The following is a 19386-nucleotide window of genomic DNA, read 5'->3' on the forward strand; positions in this document are numbered from 1 at the left end:
GAGGAAGGCTTTGCTGCTAGATCAAAGATTGCATGCTAACAATTGCAGCAGTACTGCTGCCAACTATTTTTGTCGCCAGTTCCTAAAAAGGGATCTGTCTGGGGGATGTTGGATTCTGCGGGGCTTGGGCTGCATGCTGTAGGTATAGAGGTGAGCACTGTGGTAATGTTTTCAGAAGTGTGAGTTATTTTATTTCTTTTTCGATTTAATTTGGACAAGGCAGTCTGTGTGAGAGGCTCAGGATTGACAGCATTTGCTTCTGTCTGACGGGTGCTGAAGGGAAGATGCTGCTTGCAGAACTTTGATGCCAGGAATTTACAGGCTTGCTTTTGACGCACGGATTACTTGGTAGCATGCAAGTGGGCATTCCTTTAGATGCCCTGTCTAAAATACATAATTCTCTGGGCTTTTGTGCCAGGGAAGAGGACAGAGCACTCTGAGTGCTGCTGTAGCTCGCTGAGTGTAGCTGTGGGCACTCCAAACTGTTTTTAGACGCAGGGAGACTGAAGCAATTGCCTGCTCTTGAGAGACTGCTCAGAGGCCTTTGCTGGAGATGCGGTGAAAGGAGGCGGCTTTTCCTGTGGAAATGTGGGTGCAATTTATCTCCCATTAAGCACAAGATCTTCTTAAAATCCGAAGCCTGAGGTTTCCCCTGCTGGTGCTATTGGAGCTCTTTTGCAGTCATGCGAAGGAATGGAAACTACTTTGAAAGCCCTCTGACAATCCTTGTGAAAGTTTTAACTTCTCTTTGACTTCGCTCTGACTTTTCTCCTGCAGAGCCCTCTGGGCGCTGGCTTTGAGGACAAGCCTGGGTGCATCCCCTGGCCTGAGTTTCCCTCCTGGAGCCTAGCGAGGAGGAGGAGGACCTCGTGTATTTGAGATGTGCTTCTCATGTGCAGGGAAAGCAGGGATGTCAAAGTGATGCCTTGCACGCAGGTGGCTCAGGAGAGGTCCGTGTCCCTCCCAGGTACCGTTTGCGGGAGGCAGCATGGATCTGCCCAGAGCGGGTATGCAGGGCTGCTCGCCCGAGAGGCTGCCATCTCCTCACAGCTGCCCAGCAAGTGCAGGATGCTCAGTGCAGCTTTTTACATAGGTTCTGTCTGCATCCCACCATCAGCCCATCTTGTGGCAGCAGTGGCCACCCCAGCCCAAAGCAAATCGGCACCTCCGGAAATCTGTTTGCAGGGCAGGGCCAGGCCCTGCTGGGGGTCTGTCAAGGAGATGCATTACAAATGCAGCCGGGAAGGCTCAAGGCAGGGAGCCAAGTCTTCCTGGGGCGCAGGATTGCAGGGCTTCTGTCAGAGGACTCCCAAGTTTTGCATGCAAAGCGGAGCCTTCCTCTCCCTCCTGAGGTAGGTGTTGCATCACCAAGTTGATGGGCACACCTGATTTCCCTGGCACGGGGGACCAGTGCTTTCTGCTGTGTCCTTGGCTAAGTCTGCCACCAGCCAAAACAGCACTTCACCTGCGGTGCCCAGCTGAGCCCCCAAATAGCACCCAGGGCCGCGGGCTGCCTGCCTGCCTACCTGCCTTACATGGGAAGCCTTCCAGATGGGACAGCCTGTGCTAGCCTTTCCTCCTAATGTGTTTCTCTCTTAGTAAAGGTTGTAATTAGATCCTACACTGCAGCAGAGCACTGTCCCTCCTCCCTGCCCGGTTTTACCCTGGGCTGGGGGCTGGGTTGCACAGGGCCTGCCCACAGTGCCTAGCAGACCCCAGTGCGGAGATCTTTAGGTGCAGGGGGTTAGTGGGGCTGGGGTGTTCCAGCTTGCTTTTGGAAGCATTATAATTGCCTTTAAGAGGTATCCTAGCAAGGCTCATCATTGAGGGGCAGGCCTGCACATGCGGTGGTACTGCACGTCTGGACCCAAGCAGGTTTGCGCAGCACTAGCCTTGATGTTGTTGTGCCTGCAGCATAGATGCACTGAGGGAAACCTCTGCGTGGCGAGGCAGGGCTCCCAGCACACAGTCGGATGCAACAGAAGAAGATGCTCTTCCTCTAAGCCAGATCAGTTACAGCACTGAAATCAGTTACAGCTCCTCAGTCCAGCATTGAAATCGGGTCTTGGATCTTTGACCCTCAAGTAATAAAATCAACAAGGAAACTCTCTGATTTCCTGGTTTCTCTTTACTAGGCGAGAGCCCTGCTGTTAGGGCCCTAGCCCAAGTCTCACATGTTATTTAGCTCAAAGTGTGATGCTCTTGGTAATGATGGGGAAAGGAGGGCAAACTGCTTGGATGCCAGAGCTGAGCTGCCTGCCCTGAACGCTGGTTTTCATTCCCACACTTTTTCTTAGTATTCTTGTTTCTCTCCTCTTTGCACTTAAAAGGGACCAAACTTGCATAAAGGATCAAGCAGGGAATCCCCTTGCAGGAGCCACTGGTAGGAAGATAACACTGCCCTGTGCAAGTTAGTTTAGTGCAGGTATCGATGCGCCCCGTTGCTGCAGACCACCATGGAAGCCAGGAGTATAACTGGGTATCGAGTGGGACAAGTCAAATTTGTAAGCAGCAGATCCATGAGTAGCTTTTGAATGGGGTAATCCAAGTGTAACCCCCAGTTCTGAAAGCCGTGTCCTGCATGGGGCAGGAGGTGCAGAGCTTGTGTCAGCAGGGCTTTCCTGACTCTTACGCTGTTTCCACCAGGACCATGCCTGCCACTGGAGCACTGGTCACTGTTGTGCTGACACAATGATATGAGAAATGAGGGTGTGTGGTTATGCATTTCTGTGTCACAGGAGCACTCCCGCTGTTTGTGTTGCCGGGGAAGGAGGAGCAGGGGTTAGTTTTAGCAGAATTCAGTACATATTTTTTGTGTGCTCTGGACTGCTTGGATGTTAAAGAAGTGAGGTTTCTGTTCCCAAGTTAGACGGAGCCTGGCTGCAGTCCTAAGGGAGGACACAGCGTGGAGGTGCTTCCTGGCTTCTCCCCAGCACCAGGGTTGTTTTTCATTTGGCTGCACATACTCAAGGGGACACTTTTCCACGGGGACTATCAACTGAGAGTGATACCCTATTCTTTTATGGATCATTACTGGTTTTGTACTGGTTGCCTCAGGGAGAGAATAAATTCAAATTCTTTGTTAATCTCCCATTCTGTTGGGAGTGCCACCTTATTTTGCATAGCTGAAGACTTGTGTCACATTAAAATTACCTGCTGCTTTCTTCGGTAGCAAACCGTTTCTCTGGGGATGCGACATTCCCGTTCCATCTCCGGTTGCAGCTCTTGGCTCTTCTTCCCATCGGTGTGTCTAATGGGATGTCCCACTGAACTGGCACCTGGGCTGCAGCAGCCCAGAGTTGGTTCATGGAGGGCCACAGAGACAATAATGCAGAGCAGGCATGACATAGCACAAATACATTGGTATGTGTGACCTTGGAAAATAAGGCAGCCCTGACACCCCATCGCAGTCCATCGGATGGCAGGTATTTAAGGGCTGTGTGCTGCTGCACAATAACGTTGGCCAATGTGTCATGCAGATATATCTGCATGTGAGCAAGGGTGCCATGCCGTAAATCCTGGCTTGCTCTTGGGCTTGTGCTCTCTCAGCTTCGGTTCCGTTGGACCTTCCTTGCCTCTCTGAAAGTACCATGTATTTCCACTGCATGCATTCAATTGATTTCAGGTATACTGATCTACACAGGGAATGGGGACTTTGGACTTAATTTTCCTACTATTGGAGAACTTTAGCCCAGGATTGGATTTCTGGGGTTTGGTTACTCTGCTTGGAAGGGCAGATGAGGTCATACACGTTGTCCAAAGCAGTAAGTGCAGCGCTTGCCTTGTAATGCTTGTACAATAACAAATACTACCTTGCTTTTCCAGGGAAGGGAATGAACCTGGGGATTCCGCGAAAATAACATACAGCGAGTTGCTGCACAAAGTCTGTCAGTTCGCCAATGTCCTCCGCAGCCAAGGTACGCAGCTGAAGCAAGAGGAACATTGGATACTGGGAATGCATCAGACCGGAGTTTTGGAGATTGGGCTCATTTTTTGTCTGGTTGTCAGTCTGTTGATTAATTCTGTGCAAAATACTTCACCTCTCTCTCTGCCTCCACATTTGTAAAGCAGAGTGGATGCAGATTTGCTCTGCAATGCACCTTTGGAGATTCATCTCTGGCTCTGTTTGTGAAAACTAATCAATGCTGGCCAAGTCAGTTGTACAAGGAAGAAATCTGTGCTCAAAACTTGCTGCTCAGGGATTCTCCAGTGAGCAGTGGGCACCAGTTACACTTCTGCCTCCTTCAAGGGCTGCGTCCAATGAGAACATGGAGCGTTCATTGCAGTCATCTTATCTTACCAGAGCTGTAGGGCTTGAAAGGCAAAACCCAAGACTGGTTCAGCCCTAGTTCCATCTGAAGCTTTATAGTGTACATATAGATGCTGATTTAAATCATTAGTTTCTTTCTGTATCCTGTCCTTTTGCCATGTGATGTGTTTGTTTTCTCTCCGCAGGTGTGAAAAAAGGCGACCGAGTTTCCATCTACATGCCAATGATCTTGGAGCTGGTTGTAGCCATGCTGGCCTGCGCCAGGATTGGAGCTCTGCACTCCATTGTGGTAGGAACAAGCCCTTTGTGTTGCTCTTGGTGCTGAGCTCTTTACGGAGAGCAGCTCTTCTTTCTGGGAGAGGAGTTTGAAAGATGGGTGCTGACCATGAGATGGATGGAAACTCAATTAAGGTGCTGTTGCCTAGCCCTTTTCTGCATTAAGTGTGGAATGAAGCTCCTTTAGCTGTCTCCATCAGTGCCTGGTGGTATCGTTTACCGCGGGTGAACCGCACAGCTGCTGTTGGTTTTTTTGAGTTGTATTTTTTGTGTTCTTGCTGACTTGGTTGTGTGATCTCTGTCAGTTTGCAGGTTTCTCGGCAGACTCTCTTTGCGAGCGAATTCTTGACTGCGGTTGTTCTCTCCTCATCACAGCAGGTAAAACATGCATCTGTGCCCCTGAGCCATTACTGTAGCCTGTCTGAAAGGCCCTTATTTTAAAAGCCAGATGCACTTGGAAATGGAAGAGGAAGGGGCAGTGCTTTAGCTGAGCTGCCGCAAGGCGGATGCACCGCTTGTAGCGGTGCTGGAGTACTATTTTCCACTTCGAATGTACAGTGAAGCATATAAGCAGCCCGCCCACTTTGTCCTGTAAAGCATGATGTCACCAGCTGCTAATAAGATGTTTCCAAACGCTTCTCATCCATTTTCCTCTTCAAAATCAGCCAGATGTTTGCAAGATGTATCGTTTATGAGGCAGTCCTAATATGAGAATTCCCTCCCTTCCCAATTTTAAGGACATTTCTGCTGCAACTCTCAGCCTTGTAAAGCAAGGAAGTGGTAGTGTTTGCATGCACACCCGCTGCATTTCTCCAACTGTTTTTGCAATAGTGCAAAAAATAGTGTTTTTATTAATAGGTCCATGGCATGGAAAAAACCCACTAAACTGCGGTCTGTGTTCTGGCCATGTTGGATTATTTTGCACAGAATATACCCAAGGGACTTGTTGGGGTCAATTTGGAACCTCTCCCAGGGAAGGAATTTCACCATTTCTCTTGGATCTGTTTCTCTAGGCTAAAAGGGTGTATTAGGAAACCTTTCCCATCAGCTGCCTGACTGCTTTCCCTCATTTGCAGTATGTGAGCTCTGCTCTGCCCTCCTGAAACAACTGCTTGTTGCTTCCAGCTGTCCCAGGCTGCCCTGGCCGTGAAGCCCCTCTAATGTTTTCCTTACCATTTTGCAGATGCCTTTTATCGAGGGGACAAGCTGGTCAACTTGAAGCAGATTGCAGATGAAGCCCTTCAGAAATGTAAAGACAAGTAAGTCTGGATTCCTTTGTAAGGAAGGCATCGCTACCGGAATCTGCTCCCGCACACCTGGGTATGGAATCTTCATAGGTGGGCAGGCTCTGCAGCAGACACGAGCTGCACCGCGTTCCTGAGCCTCTCAGAAGGAATATGTGCTTTGACTCCCTCATCTTAAAAACATTTTCTTTTAACTTTCCTCTTGTTTGTTCTGACCTGAAGGCCCACATATTGGATGGGGGAGGATTTGCTGGAGAGAGATTGATCCACCATCATAGTGGCCCATGGCAGATCTCCCAGTTCTGCAACAGCTCCTGGAGTGGGAGGGAATAACGCACCACTATACCAGTTATGAACACTTGGACACAGTGCTGTGGGGCACATCAAGATGAGGCTTTAGTCTTGTTCCAAAGCCACTAGTTCGACAATAATGAAATAAATCAGAAATTATTCAAGTTTGGGAAATGGCTGTGTAAACGGGAGTGGGCACTCCAGTTGACATGCACCAACAAGTGCACTGGATCAGGGCCTCACTGTGCACGAATATATGGTGAAGCTGCTTTATTTTTTAAAAAATGGAAGGGGAAATAATCATGGTGAAATGGCTTTGCCAAGCTTACAGACAGAGTCTGTGTAGCTTGTGTGAGACTGAATGTGGTCTTATAAATTTGATCAAACATGAAAATTTAGGGCAGGTAGTGTGCGTGTTAGAAATTCAAACTTTATAAAAGCATGTCAAACTCTAAAACTTGAAAACGTAAGTGTATAGGGCTGTAAAAATAGGTACCTGGGAGGACAGAAGTGATCTTGGAAGTTGGGAATGAGCTGTTGGAGACAGTGTGTTGGTACCCTGACAGGGCTGACGGGAGGTGAGATCATTGTGTTTGCATTATGGGTAGGCTGTGTTAGCCCCCATGAGGGGACAAATGCCCACTCTTTTCCTTGACGTATAGTCTGGCTTTGGAAGCTTTTCCTCCTTCTGAATCAGACAGTTGGTCACACCTAAGGATGGGAGCAGCCACCTAATATCTCCTGGGTGCTGTGCAAGGTCTTGTTCATGGGTACAAGTGGGCAAGTTTGGGATTTGTAAGGAATCTGCCCAGTCACTGCCCAATCCCCCTTTCCTCCATAAGAATCCTACCTGATAAATCCCCAGGAAGCTGTGCACAGACCTTTCCTGCTCTCCAAGCTCTGTTCCTGTGCACCTTGACAATTCATGGTGTGCCTGGAGGTTGTGTGGCACCGTACGCTGTAGCTCAACAAGGGCAGCTCAGGGCCCCTGCTCTGCCTGCAGTGCTGCCTGTGAAGGGCGGGCTCAGCCCGTGCCCGAGCAGCCTGTTCTGACAGCTCCTGCCTTTTACAGGGGCTCCCCTTTGAAAAAGTGCATCGTGGTGAAGCACTTGGGGAGGGAAGAGGTAGCAGTGGACGGGACATGCAGCAAATCTCCCCCTCTCAAAAGGCTGTGCCAGGATGTACAGGTATGCTCCTGTGGGGGTGAGAGGGGGGATTTTATGGCTGTGGGCCTCTACCCAGCAAATCGATCGGTGCAAAACCACTGCAGTGCTTCCCTGGATGCTCCTGTTCTCTTGACTCCTGTTCCTGTTTTCTCCCCTTCTTGCTGTTGTTGCATTGCGAGTGGTCTGAAAAATGGTTCCTTTTCCTTTACCAAGATCCTCTCCCTGCTGCTTCCTTTAACACCATCACTAGCTGCCAGCCCGCAGGACCCCTGCGAGCACAGCGGGTACATCTTCCAAAGCCACTAGGACAAGGACAAGATGCCTGTTTTCCTCTGTACAGTGAAGGCTTTCCCTTCCTAATCCTGTAACTCTCTCTGCTTTTTGCAAAGACCGATGCCGTCCTGCACCATAGCTGTGACAGTGGAAGCAAGAGGAAAAACAGGCGATTTGTGCTCATGGTGTGGGTTCAACGCAGCCCCCCGACATGACAACAATCATATGCTGAGAATAGTGCAGCCTCTGTGTAGCTGGCAGAGTAACTGCGTCAGCTGCTGGGGCTGGGGTTTTCCCTTGCAACTGAAACCAGATGAAAGGATGTGGGCCAGAGGCATGTGGCGAGGTGGGGGTGGAAGGAGGGGAAGGTGTCGTGGAGCCGTGGCTGCCTGCTGAGCTCCCGAGGCTGGTGTGCAGTCTTGCTGCACCCGGCTGCTACCCGCTGTCTTCATCTGCTTAAAAGGCAGGTCGCTTTGAACTACCAAACGGCTCCGTGTCTTACCATGGTGTCTTCGGTCCCTGTGTGTTTGGTGATTATTTGCATTGGGTTATCCCCAGGCTGCTGCTTGCTCAGAAATGGGTTGTATTTGGGGAGCACATGTGAGCTTTGGGCTCTGTTTTCAGAAGGACGGTCTGTGTGCATCCCTGGAACAAGAAGTCCCAGCAGATTCTGTATCTTTGAGCTACTTTTCCTTGTTCAGCTGTGTTAATTTTATTGGGGTGTTGCTCGATGTTTGCCAGTCTGGCTGTGTTACACTGGCCTCCTCTGCCCCCTCTCTTGCGAGGGCAGGGTAGCTGCAAGGGGCTGGGAATACCGGAGCAGACTGGCCTTCCTGCACAAGGTTTCCCTGGCTGGGTGGTCGCAAAGAAGCCTGTCCCTGCACTGGGTGCTGTGGGTGAGGTGATGTTACTATGCAGACTGTCCCGGGAGGAGGCTGGAGGGTGTCCCTTACCCTGTGGGTTTTGCTGCTGTACTTGTTCAGACGCTTTGTTAAAGATTGCTTTCCCCGGTGAGCACACTTACCATGCTGTCGGCTTGTGTGACACTCTCAGACGGTCCGTGGGCTGTGCGCCAGCTCTGCGCTTCTGTACCCAGCTGGCTGCGTGCAGGGGTGGCCTCTGCGACCCGCTGCACAGGTGGTGGGTACCCAGGGAAGGTGCTAGAAACAGGCAGAGGGCATCTCCTGGCCTGGCCCGGGATCCAAGTGCCCTCCAGCCTGCCAGGATGGTTTCCCAGCATCCAGGCCTGTGGGCTTCCAGCTCCCTGCCTGCAAAGCCCAGTGTGGATCCTCTGCTTCTCAACTTTCACACCCTCTTTGTGGATTTTTAACAGGAAAAAAAGACTGAGAGCTCACAGAGACTCCATCCCAAGGTATTTACACACAGCGCTGCCTTCCTCCTCGTGGCATCTCCCTTCCGCTCCCCCTTCCTAACCGCTCTGACTCTGCACGGCCACACGTGCCTTCCTAACCAGGTTACCAGCAGTTGCATGTTAGTGGTAGTTACCACTCGCCGCTTGGCCAGAGCTGCCCATGGTTTCGGGGCGAATGCAGTGCCACCAACTGTGCTGCCAGAAACAAATCTGCATCCATAGAAGCCCCTGAGCGCACGTCAGCGTGCTGACGGGAAATGCAGAACCCCAGGATGCGCTGTCAGCGTTCGGATAACGGTTCATCTCTGCCTTTTTTAAAAGCAGCTGTCGCAATGCACTTCCCTTTGCGGTGACGCTGGCAGGGATCACCCGCAGCTTCCCAGCTGCAGTGATGTGCCATGGGCAGCAGACCTGGAGCTCTGGAGCTACAATGTGGACTCTGCCTGCCCCATCCAAGGAGCTGGGGCCTGAGGACCCCACGAGCAGGCAGGCAGAGGCCTGGCCTCAGGGGCTGTGTGCCATGCCGTGGGGCTGACCTCCTCCATGGACAGTGGAAGTTGGGGGCTAAGGTGGAGGGATCCTTGAAGGAGGGATGCAAGAAAGCCACTGTTGGATGGGCTGGTGTGAGCCTACCTTGGGCTTGTTTGAGCTGGTGCTTTGCTGGGGGCTTGCTGGTGGGACAGACCTGTGGAAACTGCTTCCCCAGGTAAAGCCAGGAGCCCTGGGGATCTGTGAGGGCTTTCCAGGTGGGCTCGGTTACACCAGGCTGTCCAGCAGGTAGTGTCCCCTGCACCACGTGTGCAGGAGCTGTGTGCTGGGCCGTGGGGTCCCGGTGCCTCCAAATGGCACCTGAACATCTTTAGGCTGCAGAGAGTCACCGTGTGACCTCGTGGCTGCTCTGCTCTCTGTGCCTCCGTGCAGCCCAGCTGAGGGGGCTGTGGGGACTCTGTGCAGGCTGTGCCTGTGCAATGGGCTCTAGCTCTGCGAGGAGAAGTGCCCAGGCTGGGAGCTGCAAGGCTCTGGGTCAGCGTGCTGGCCCTCACAGATGTGCACATCCGTGCTGAGGCTGGGGAGTGTTGCCCACGTGGCCACCCCAAGCTCCTTTGAGGAAAGGTGAGCTCAGGTGGAGTTAGGTCTTGCAGTGATCTGTGCCAGCTGGCACAGCACAACTCTTGGGGTGACTTCTGCCCACCAGCCACAAGCACTGGTGGCTCTGTTACAGCTCTGGCATCCTCGAGTAGCTCCTTCGGGTGGCCAGTGCTGGGTGCTTCCACGTCGGAGCAGCAGGGTAATTTCCTTAAAATCAGGTTAACAGATTTGTTTTGGTTTCTTTTTTTTGGGGTGGGGGGTGTCTGCAGGCCGAGCAGTGTGAGCCCAGCAAACATGTTCCTGTTTGTCTCGGGCCATGCTGCTGTAGGGGTCCCCGCAAGGCGTGCGGGACAGGTGGGTGTGCGGCTGTGCTGGGGGAGGCTCGCTGCTTGGCTGTTCCGGGGCAGCCCTGTGGGCAGGAGAAGCCTGTTTGCTGGGAGAGCACGGAGCAGCTGCTGCCGTGGACCCTCTCCTGGCTGCTACTGCTGAGTTATTTGCGATACCGGTGGTCTGGGCAACCTGCTTCAGGTCTTGCAGCCAGACGGTGTTTAAAGGTTTTCCTCGTGGCTGTGGGCTGAGAAAAGGAGCTTCTAGAGTGGGGGCTGCAGCTGTGGTGCATGGTTTGCAGCAGGCAGCTCTGGGGCAGAAGCTGTGCTGTGAACATCTGCCTCGATGGTCTGTGAGGGGGGTGAGGTTAGGGCTGCACCCCTCGTCCCCCCCACTTCTCTTATTTTGGGCAAGCCTGTTTCTAATCTGTTTTTCCCAGACTCCCTGGAACCCAGCCACGGACGTGTGGTGGCACGAGCTGATGAGTGGTGCCAGCACGGAGTGTGAGCCTGAGTGGTGCGACGCGGAGGACGAACTCTTCATCCTCTACACGAGTGGCTCAACTGGGAAACCCAAGGTATGCTTCCTAGCCCACCGCCCACGGGGCCGGGCTGAACCGCAGTAATGCCTCACTGTGGGCGCTGCTGAGGGTCCTGCTGGGAGGCCCCACTAAGAGGAGGATCCACAGAGCCCTTGGGAAAGGGGCTGTGCTGGTCACTGCTGCTGTTTGAGCTCAGTGGGCTGGTGATGCTCAGCTTGGCCCGGGAGGGTGAGGGCCTGGGTGGGCGCTTGCGCTGACAGTTGCTTGCCTTCTCCTCCTAGGGTGTGCTGCATACAGTGGGTGGATACATGCTTTTTGCTGCCACCTCATTTAAATATGTGTTTGATTACCAACCGGAGGATGTCTACTGGTGCACAGCTGACATCGGGTGGATAACGGGCCATTCCTACCTCACTTACGGACCCTTGGCAAACGGGGCAACTAGTGTGTTGGTAAGTGCTGGGTGGCGGCTGGGTGCTTTTACCCCAAGAACGTGGAGGACACGGTGCTGAGCTGCATCCCTGCATTGCTGTGTGACGAATGTGCTTCTCGCTTGCGTGCAGTGTGCCGCGCTCTGTGAGAAAGGGTGACGGTCCCCAGGGAGGGCATGGGTGTCTGCTCGGTGGCAGATGGGGGAGCTACTTGATATGTGACTTTTGGGTGTTTAGTTTTTCAAGTGCTCCCCTGTTTCTTTCCCTTAGAAGTACAAGCCTTGTGCACCAGGGGAGCCAGGGCTGCTGCAGGGTAATGCGGAAGCCGGATCAGGAGCAGGGAGTGATGTTTTCACTGCTGATGCCAGTTTGACAAGCTGGATTTAACTCCTGCGTCTGTATTTCTCTTGACAGTGTACAGCTGTAACTTACATACAGATCAGGGAGCCAGAGGCCTGTGCCCAAGACTCCCTGGGGAATTGCAAGCAGGAAAATCGGTGTCACGTTGGGGGAGTCCTTCTGGGGGTTCTTGGTGCTTCGGGTTGTGGTTCTGTCGCTGTGTTTGGACCTCTTGCCTTTTGCTGTGTGGGCAGGGTCAGTTGTGCTGGTGGGACTGTCGCTGTGGTAGCCGCCCAAATGCCGGTGCTGCTAGGGTGTTTCAGGGGACATCTGCTAGAATGCCTGGGATGGGGTGATTCCAGATCTGTCCCAAAAAAACACTAAAAGGGGTCCCTGGGCTGGGCTGGTTTCACTGTCTGGTGCCCTGGCATTTGTACGAGGACACGCTAGGGTCCGTCTGCTGCTCCCTGTTGCTGCCGGCTCCTCCTGCACGGGAAGGTGCTGCAGGTCAGTAGCAGTAAGGAGCGGCTGTCTCACTGCCCTGTCTCCTGCTCAGTTTGAAGGTGTCCCCACCTACCCGGACATCGGGCGAATGTGGAGCATCGTTGACAAGTACAAGGTGACTAAATTCTACACAGCCCCCACAGCCGTCCGGCTGCTGATGAAGCACGGGGAGGAGCCTGTCAAAAAGTGAGTGGCAGCCCCCAGTGGCGTGGGGATCCCTGGCTCTGGCACAGCCAGAGGCTCCCAGTGGGGGACAGGGGCCCCAGCTTCCCCTCTGAGCAGCAGCTTCCCCAGCGTATTTTCTGAACAGACCAGGATCTTGTGCCTTCTACACAGCAATATGCAGGCTGTGTCTCTGCGCTCCCAGCGCTAACTTCATGGTGGCACTTCTGAGCTGGTGGTCCTCTTCCATCATAAGCTGCAGCTAAGCTCAGAGGTGGCAGGTCCTCCCTGCTCCGGACCAAAGCTCCCAGAGGTGTGCTGGGCAGAGTGCTCAGCCGTGTGCTGCTGCTTGGCCCAAGGAGGGGAAGGAGCAGAGCCAAGTGGGAGTGTGGGGCAGGAGACACCAAAATCACAGAGGTCTTCGTTCTTCCCCCATGGAAGAGGGCCCAGAAGGGTCTGAACCATGCCTGGAAGCCCCAAGTACACTTTGGGTAGCACAGGAGTTCCTGTAGGCTCTGCTGTGCAGCAGGCTCACCGCTGCTGCTCTCCAGGGCCTGCTGAGCCCCTGCCAGCCCCCTCCTCTCCACAGGCACAGCAGGAAGTCTCTGAAGGTGCTGGGGAGCGTCGGTGAGCCCATCAACCCTGAAGCTTGGCTGTGGTACTACCGCGTGGTGGGAGAAGAGAGGTGCCCCATTGTGGACACGTTCTGGCAGACGGAGACAGTGAGTCCTCACCTGGGTGGCCCTGGGACCTCTTTCCCTTGTGCTCCCCACAGGGTGTCGTTGCAGGTGTGCCCTAGTGTTTCTTTGTTGTTATGTGGACTAGTTCTTTTGCTTGCCCAGGAGAGTCCGGTGTGGCCTGCAAGTGTTGCTTCCCCTTCTCTTTCTTTCCTGGACCTCAAGCAGGCTCCAAGGGGGGACCTTCCTCTCCAAAGGGTCCCTGCCAAGGTCTGCTCTGGACCCTGCTCCCCTCCCCTTTCTGTCCCTCAGCATCCCCAAAGCTTTGTGCCCAAACCCAGGCTCCCTGTCCCCTGCCGTATCCTTCCTGGGGCCCTGTCTCTGCAGCTGCCCCGAGCAGCCTGTATGTGACCAGAGCCAGTGCAGACGTCTGTGGCGTGGGCTGGCGTGGCCCACACTGACTCGTGTTTGTCTCTCTTTGCAGGGTGGCCACATGCTGACACCCCTCCCTGCCGCCACCCCTTTGAAGCCGGGCTCTGCTGTGAGTACTTCTGCTCTCCTGGGGCAGGGAGGGCTCCCCGGGGAGCAAGGCACTGCAGCAGCCGCTGGCACTGTCTGTGCCATGGCCTGGTGCTTACCAGCCTGCCAGGGTGATAGTGGGATGGTGGTGTGTCTGGGGGGCGGCCACCACCCAAAATCCCAGGCCTGGCCTGGTGCAGCTGTGCTCACAGGCCCATGTGCCACAGCCTCTCCAAAGCTGCCCTTGCTCTGCATCCCACTCCTGGTTCGGGGGTTTTAATGTGTGGGCTCACCTCCCTGTCTCCTTGCTCTCTGCTCCCCATGGCAGACGTTCCCCTTCTTCGGTGTGGTCCCTGCTATCTTGAACGAGTCGGGGGAAGAGCTGGAAGGAGAAGCAGAAGGCTACCTGGTAAAGAAGGGCTGATCTTCCCTCTCCTCCCCTTGTCCATTCCCCGTGAGCTCCAGGACCTTCCTGGGAGCATGTGCACATCTCTGCTTACTCTGGGTCCACCCAAGGGACCCCCGTGGGTGCTAGGAACTCCCTCCACTGCTGTAACTTGCTGGGGGCTTTATGCCGTAAACAAACCATTCAGCTGATGGTTAAATGCACTTGCACGCATGGGCAAGGCGGGAGGATGGGAACAACTCCTCAGCCAAGCTCCTTCCCCCGTGCCAAGCCTGGCGAGACTTCCCCAGAAGATCAGCACTGGGCAGCAAGTGTTTGAGTGTCATCACTCCTGGCTCTGCCTCCAGCGTCTCCGTCACCGCCTGCGGAGGCTGCATGCGTCTGTCGCCATGGTGCAAAGCCCAGGTTATTGGGTTTGCTCTCACTGACTCAGGTCTGCGTTTTTCACCGTCAGGTATTTAAGCAGCCCTGGCCAGGAATGATGCGCACACTGTACGGAAACCACCAGCAATTTGAAACCACGTACTTCAAGAAGTTCCCTGGGTACTATGTGACAGGCGATGGTAAGGTTGTCCAGAGGTGTGTGGCTGCAGGGGCCTGGGGATGGCAATTTAAATTTTGCCACGTCCTGGCCTCAGAATCCCTTATCAGTTGCTCTGAGTGCTGGCACTGCTTCCTCACGCTGTCATTTCTGGCTATTTTTAGGCTGCAGGAGAGATAAAGATGGCTATTACTGGATCACAGGGCGAATTGATGACATGTTGAATGTTTCTGGTAAGAACGAGTTTTGTCTTCAGTGGGGACCGATACGCTTTCTGACACTAGTTAAGAGACATCTTGCTTTATGGGGGACACTTCTGCATCCGTTTCTGACACTAATTAAAAAGCTACCTTGCTGTATGGGGGATGGTTCTGCATCTGTGACTCTGCCCAGCAACCTGTCCTCAACGTGGATTTAATTGCTGGGTCAGGTTTATTTCAGAGACAGATGAGTCTGTGACTTTGTGACATCACTTTCTCTGGAGACAGCACACTGAAGGGAAGGAACCTTCTCTGACCTCCTGGAGGAGGTCCTTAACCAGCCATGTTGCCTCCGTGCTGAAGGATTTAGGGCCACAGGGAATCACAGAGGCTGGGCAGGACCGCGTGGTCCGTAATCCAACCTGCAGCTCTGTGTAGGGCTAACGAAGCTCAGAGCTACAGAGGAGGAGATTCTCCTGCCTCTCTTGACTGAGTCTTTGAGATCCAGCTGCTGCTCAGCCCATCACTTTACATATATACCGCACGTAATAGCTCCCTCGCTCCCTTCCTCGAGGCTGTGGTAGCCTGCAGGTACTTACCACAGCACCTCACAGGCAGCGGTTACTTGTCCCTGGATCAAACCAGATCCTTTCATCTGACCAGCAGTGCTTGATCGTTCTGGGAGTTGACCGCCTTCCTGTGGTTTTCTGCGACAGCAGTCCCAGGGCGGAATGTCAGAGTGCAGGTACAGGAGGGAGTTGTGCCCCTGCCCCGCGATGGGGAGCGGAGTTCCATCTCCCCAGTGATGAGCTGGAGCAGTGCCTGGCGAGGCTGGGTCCTGGGCTCTGCAGGTGCAGCGTCTTCCTCCTCTGACCGTCCAGCTGGCCATGTGGGCAGGTCTCCTCTCACCAAACCCACCCCCTCCTCAGCCCAGGCTGTGCACAGTCCATCATCTGTTACAGGAAAGCAGGTAAAAGTGGGAGGGAGAACAGCCGGGGGAGATGGCCTCGCCCTGCAGGTAAGCAATACCTGGCAGCCTTCGGGGCAGCCTGGCCCCTGCCCTGTTGGAGTTTCTCTCTCCAGCTGTTGTCTTTTCTCAAGCAAATGAAGTTGATGCTCTTAGACCTATAGTTTAGGGCCTTTTACACCCGCAGGCTTCTTCCTCCCAGCTGCAGGACCCCAGCCTGGTGCTGGGGTCTGTAACACACTGCCTCTCCTTGCTTCCAGGCCACTTGCTGAGCACTGCAGAGGTGGAGTCAGCCTTGCTTGAGCACACTGCCATCTCGGAGGCTGCGGTGGTCAGCCACCCGCACCCCCTGAAAGGCGAGTGCCTCTACTGCTTTGTGACCCTGAGAGATGGCCACGAGTTCACCAAGAACCTGACAGATGAGCTAAAAAAACAAGGTAGCAGCAGACGGCGTTGGGGAGGTTACGCAGCAGGGAAGGGCAGTGCTGGGCAGGTGATGGAGGGGTTAAGGACTTGGGTACTTGAACGAGGGTGCCCGTAGTCTGGGCAATGCGGTGTGGACAACTGCAACAAGGTGCCCCCTCTGATTAGAGAGCACGGCTGGTGAAGGCTAAAATTAGTTCTCCTGGCCTTTGGCTGCTCATGTGATGCCAGCTCTACCTCCTGGGAGCTGGCAAGCTGTGTGAAGGACTGCGGTACCTGGCAGGCTTCCATTGGCAGCAGCGTGGGCACGGCTGCCACAGCTCTCCCTGGCAGTTCTGACTCACTGTGAGGATCATTTGGTTGCTCTGGGGGTCAGTGCTGTGGGTGTTTGTGCTCTGGTCTCGAGGGAGCTCTTTAACTGCCACAGCAGCCTGCCGCATTTAATATGTGAAACAGACCCTTGGCAGTTCCTTCTCTGTAGGAACCCAACAGCAAATCAGTCCTTGCTCTACCAAAATGGTAGTAGTGGTTGGTGTAGCCATTTTAGAGGTCTCCTGGAGATGGAGAGAATGAAAAAACGAGTGCCCTTGCCTTTGGGAAGACGTGCTTATTAGCCCTGTTGTCATTGCAGGCCTTGCTGCCCGCTCCCACAGCCCCGAGGCTGGGGTGCAGCACCCCCAAGCGCTGCCCTACCACGTTCCCCAGGAGCTGGGCTCTGCACGTCTTCACTTGGTCATCCTGCCTGAAAAGGGGGTGTGTTCTGTCTCCTAGTACCTACAATGAAAATACTTCTTTTTTTCTTTAGTCAGAGAAAAAATTGGACCGATTGCAACACCTGATTACATCCAGTATGCACCTAGCCTGCCCAAAACCCGCTCAGGTAAGGGCCCAGTGACAGCGCTGGGAGGACTGAGTAGCTCCTGCCAGTGGGAGGAAGTCAGCCCTAAACCGCTTGTCCAGGGCCACTCAAATTCGGGGGGGAGCAACCTCAGGGCAAGCAGGGTGCTGTAGGTCTGGGCACTCCCCACTCCTACAGATGCTGGAGATCCTGACTCCCGCTTTTCTTTCATGGTGGTTGTTACAGGAAAGATTACCAGACGGATATTAAGGAAGATCGCCAAAAATGACAAAGATCTGGGGGACATCTCCACCTTGGCAAACCCGGGCATCATAAAACATCTTTTCAACAGCAGATGTGACACTACGCAGTAGCAGCATGACTTGTCCCTGCTGAGCAGAACTGTAGCAGCAGCAGTGTCCCGATGAGCACGTCCCTCGAACGTCCGCTGTCTGCCCTGGGAAGGAAACTTCACTTTTTGAATTGAATGTACGAACGCTGGGAATGAGGGAAAGGCTGGCTCGGAGAGCCATGTCTCGCTAGCGCGTCCCTGCCTCGGAGGAGTGTGTTCATCATGTTCCAGATGGGTATGGTATATCTGAGGTTCAGCTCGCGCTCCTCCGTTTTCAGCACCTCATTCTTGATTTTTAATTATTTTTTTTTTTTGGCGGGGGGGTGTGGTTAATTAACTTATGTAATTGAGGAGCCCTGGTACCTTGCGCACAGTGGGAAGGAACTCGGCGGGGGAGGCTGGAGGGGAAGTGGTGCTGGAGTTACCCAATGCAGGCAGGCGAGGGAGGTACATCTGCCGCTGGCCACGCACCAGCTAAGCTTCCTATTCTACTTGGAGCGCTGCAAGCTGCGTGAGAACTTAGGACACTCGCATCATAACGGTGCAGCAGTTTCAGTCCTGCATCCACCATCCAAGCCTGTTGCTGGCAGAGGTCCCCTAGCCTGAAAGGGAGCGGGGCAAGGCTCAAGGGAGCTCTGTGCTTCAAACAGGCTTTTTCAGAGCAACTTGGTACCAAGGTCTGCTGCTTCCTGACTGCATGGTGCTGGCTGGTGTGGTTTTTCCTCAGCCCAGGGTCCTTCAGGGGCCATGGACACCACAGGGAGCCACGTGTGGTCTGGGAGGAAAAGGCTTGGTCTGATGTGCCCCAGAGAGCGCTGCTTCCACCTGCTCGCAGCTGGGCTCCACCGCTGTGTGCTCCTTTCGTGCCCTGGGGTAGGAGTGGGTGCTGTTGATACCAAAGGAGGGAGGGGAAGGAAAGCCACGCAGCAGCCCCTTTCCCATTGCAGGGCAAACGGGCACTGGGTTACAGCACACCATGACCATCGCTACAGCAAAGAAACCAAGGCAGGCAGGGCTGTGTTAGTCCTAGATGATGTTTTTCCCATTAGGGAAAAAATGGTGGAAGATGTTTAAAGTTAGCTTCTGCTTAAATCTGACATGGATTTGTGATGATAGGAAAACCACCCAAAACCTCTAACCCCAGAGCCTGAACATGACAAGGGTACTGCCAGAGCCATTCTTCTTCAAATGAATTACGCTTAACTCCAGCCTTGGATTGAGCTGGGAGATACCTCCTTTGTAATGTCTATAAAAACATGCATGTGAACTGTGTGATTTTGCACTTAAACCAAAGGAGAACTGGGCTTTACAACTTGCTGCAACAGCTGTTTTGGCGAGTGCCAGCATACGGGCTTTACCTGCAACCTGAGCTGACTTTTGCCTGGCCAGGGAAGGATGAGGTGAGCACCCCTGAGGCGGGGGGCTCAGGGCAGGGGGGGCGGGTGCTCTGGTGGGCTGTTGTCCAAGTCCCAAGTCTCACTCCTTACCTGCTGCTCTCACTGGCACAGCACTTGGCTGTGATCCATCAGCTCGGTGCGTGCCCGTGTCCCGTGCCCCGCCCCAGCTCTGTACCACTGGATTGTGCCACCTTGTTGACAAGGATTCCTACATCACTTCTCCTCCTCTGTTACTCTGTCTGCTATGTAATTTTGGCTGGAAACAGCTAGAGTTTTATGCAAAATGAAATAAAATTCAAGGAAACAAAATGGAAACAGGTTTAGAGAGTGTGCATGGGTTGTAGGTGCTTGTCTGCTGTTGAGTCTGGGGGAAAGGGGGGTGCTCAGACCTTGCTAACCAGGGTGGGCTTTTGAGCAGGGGCAGGTTACTGCCAGCGTGATGCCTTTTTGTGGGCTGGGATTTATGGGCGCTGTGGGGCTGTGCTGCTGCGCTGCATGGGGGCAAGAAGCTCTGGCTCCAGGGCGGGAGCCTGTACCTCAGCTTCTCCCTGGTCTCCAGCCAGCGTTGTTCCACTAAGGCTCAGGGCCGTGCACGGCCGTACACCCGTCTGTGATCAGCCACCCCTGCAGGGCCAGCGCCGGGCAGACAGGCACCCAGCACAGCAGCCAGGGGAGCCTGGGGGTGCTGGGAGCTGACTCACCTCCACACCTGGCCTGGTCCTCATCCAGGTACAGCAAGGGCTGCCAGCCTCTGCCTCCACGCTGTGGTCCCCAGTGTCAC

The 19386-nt window shown here is 54.0% G+C and overlaps 1 protein-coding gene across 3 annotated transcripts in view; it reads left to right on the top strand.

Moving 5' to 3' along the window:
* The window catches only part of ACSS2 (acyl-CoA synthetase short chain family member 2), a 33221-nt gene extending 14301 nt beyond the window's left edge, over positions 1–18920 (top strand). For 2 of the 3 annotated variants that reach the window (XM_055813521.1, XM_055813523.1), the window contains 17 exons: positions 3826–3917; positions 4456–4559; positions 4852–4924; positions 5730–5805; positions 7154–7268; positions 8854–8892; positions 10748–10885; positions 11131–11301; positions 12176–12309; positions 12875–13007; positions 13447–13503; positions 13810–13890; positions 14342–14450; positions 14593–14661; positions 15856–16032; positions 16824–16898; positions 17103–18920. In XM_055813521.1, coding sequence (XP_055669496.1) covers positions 3826–3917; positions 4456–4559; positions 4852–4924; positions 5730–5805; positions 7154–7268; positions 8854–8892; positions 10748–10885; positions 11131–11301; positions 12176–12309; positions 12875–13007; positions 13447–13503; positions 13810–13890; positions 14342–14450; positions 14593–14661; positions 15856–16032; positions 16824–16898; positions 17103–17230 — 1771 coding nt within the window. In that variant the 3' untranslated portion in view covers positions 17231–18920. The remainder of the gene's footprint in view (positions 1–3825; positions 3918–4455; positions 4560–4851; positions 4925–5729; positions 5806–7153; positions 7269–8853; positions 8893–10747; positions 10886–11130; positions 11302–12175; positions 12310–12874; positions 13008–13446; positions 13504–13809; positions 13891–14341; positions 14451–14592; positions 14662–15855; positions 16033–16823; positions 16899–17102) is intronic. The other variant, XM_055813522.1, reaches the window with a different exon arrangement.
* The last annotated feature ends 466 nt before the right edge of the window (positions 18921–19386 follow it).

The sequence above is a fragment of the Falco peregrinus genome, chromosome 9 (genome assembly GCF_023634155.1).
Source record: "Falco peregrinus isolate bFalPer1 chromosome 9, bFalPer1.pri, whole genome shotgun sequence".
Taxonomy (NCBI): Eukaryota; Metazoa; Chordata; class Aves; order Falconiformes; family Falconidae; genus Falco; species Falco peregrinus.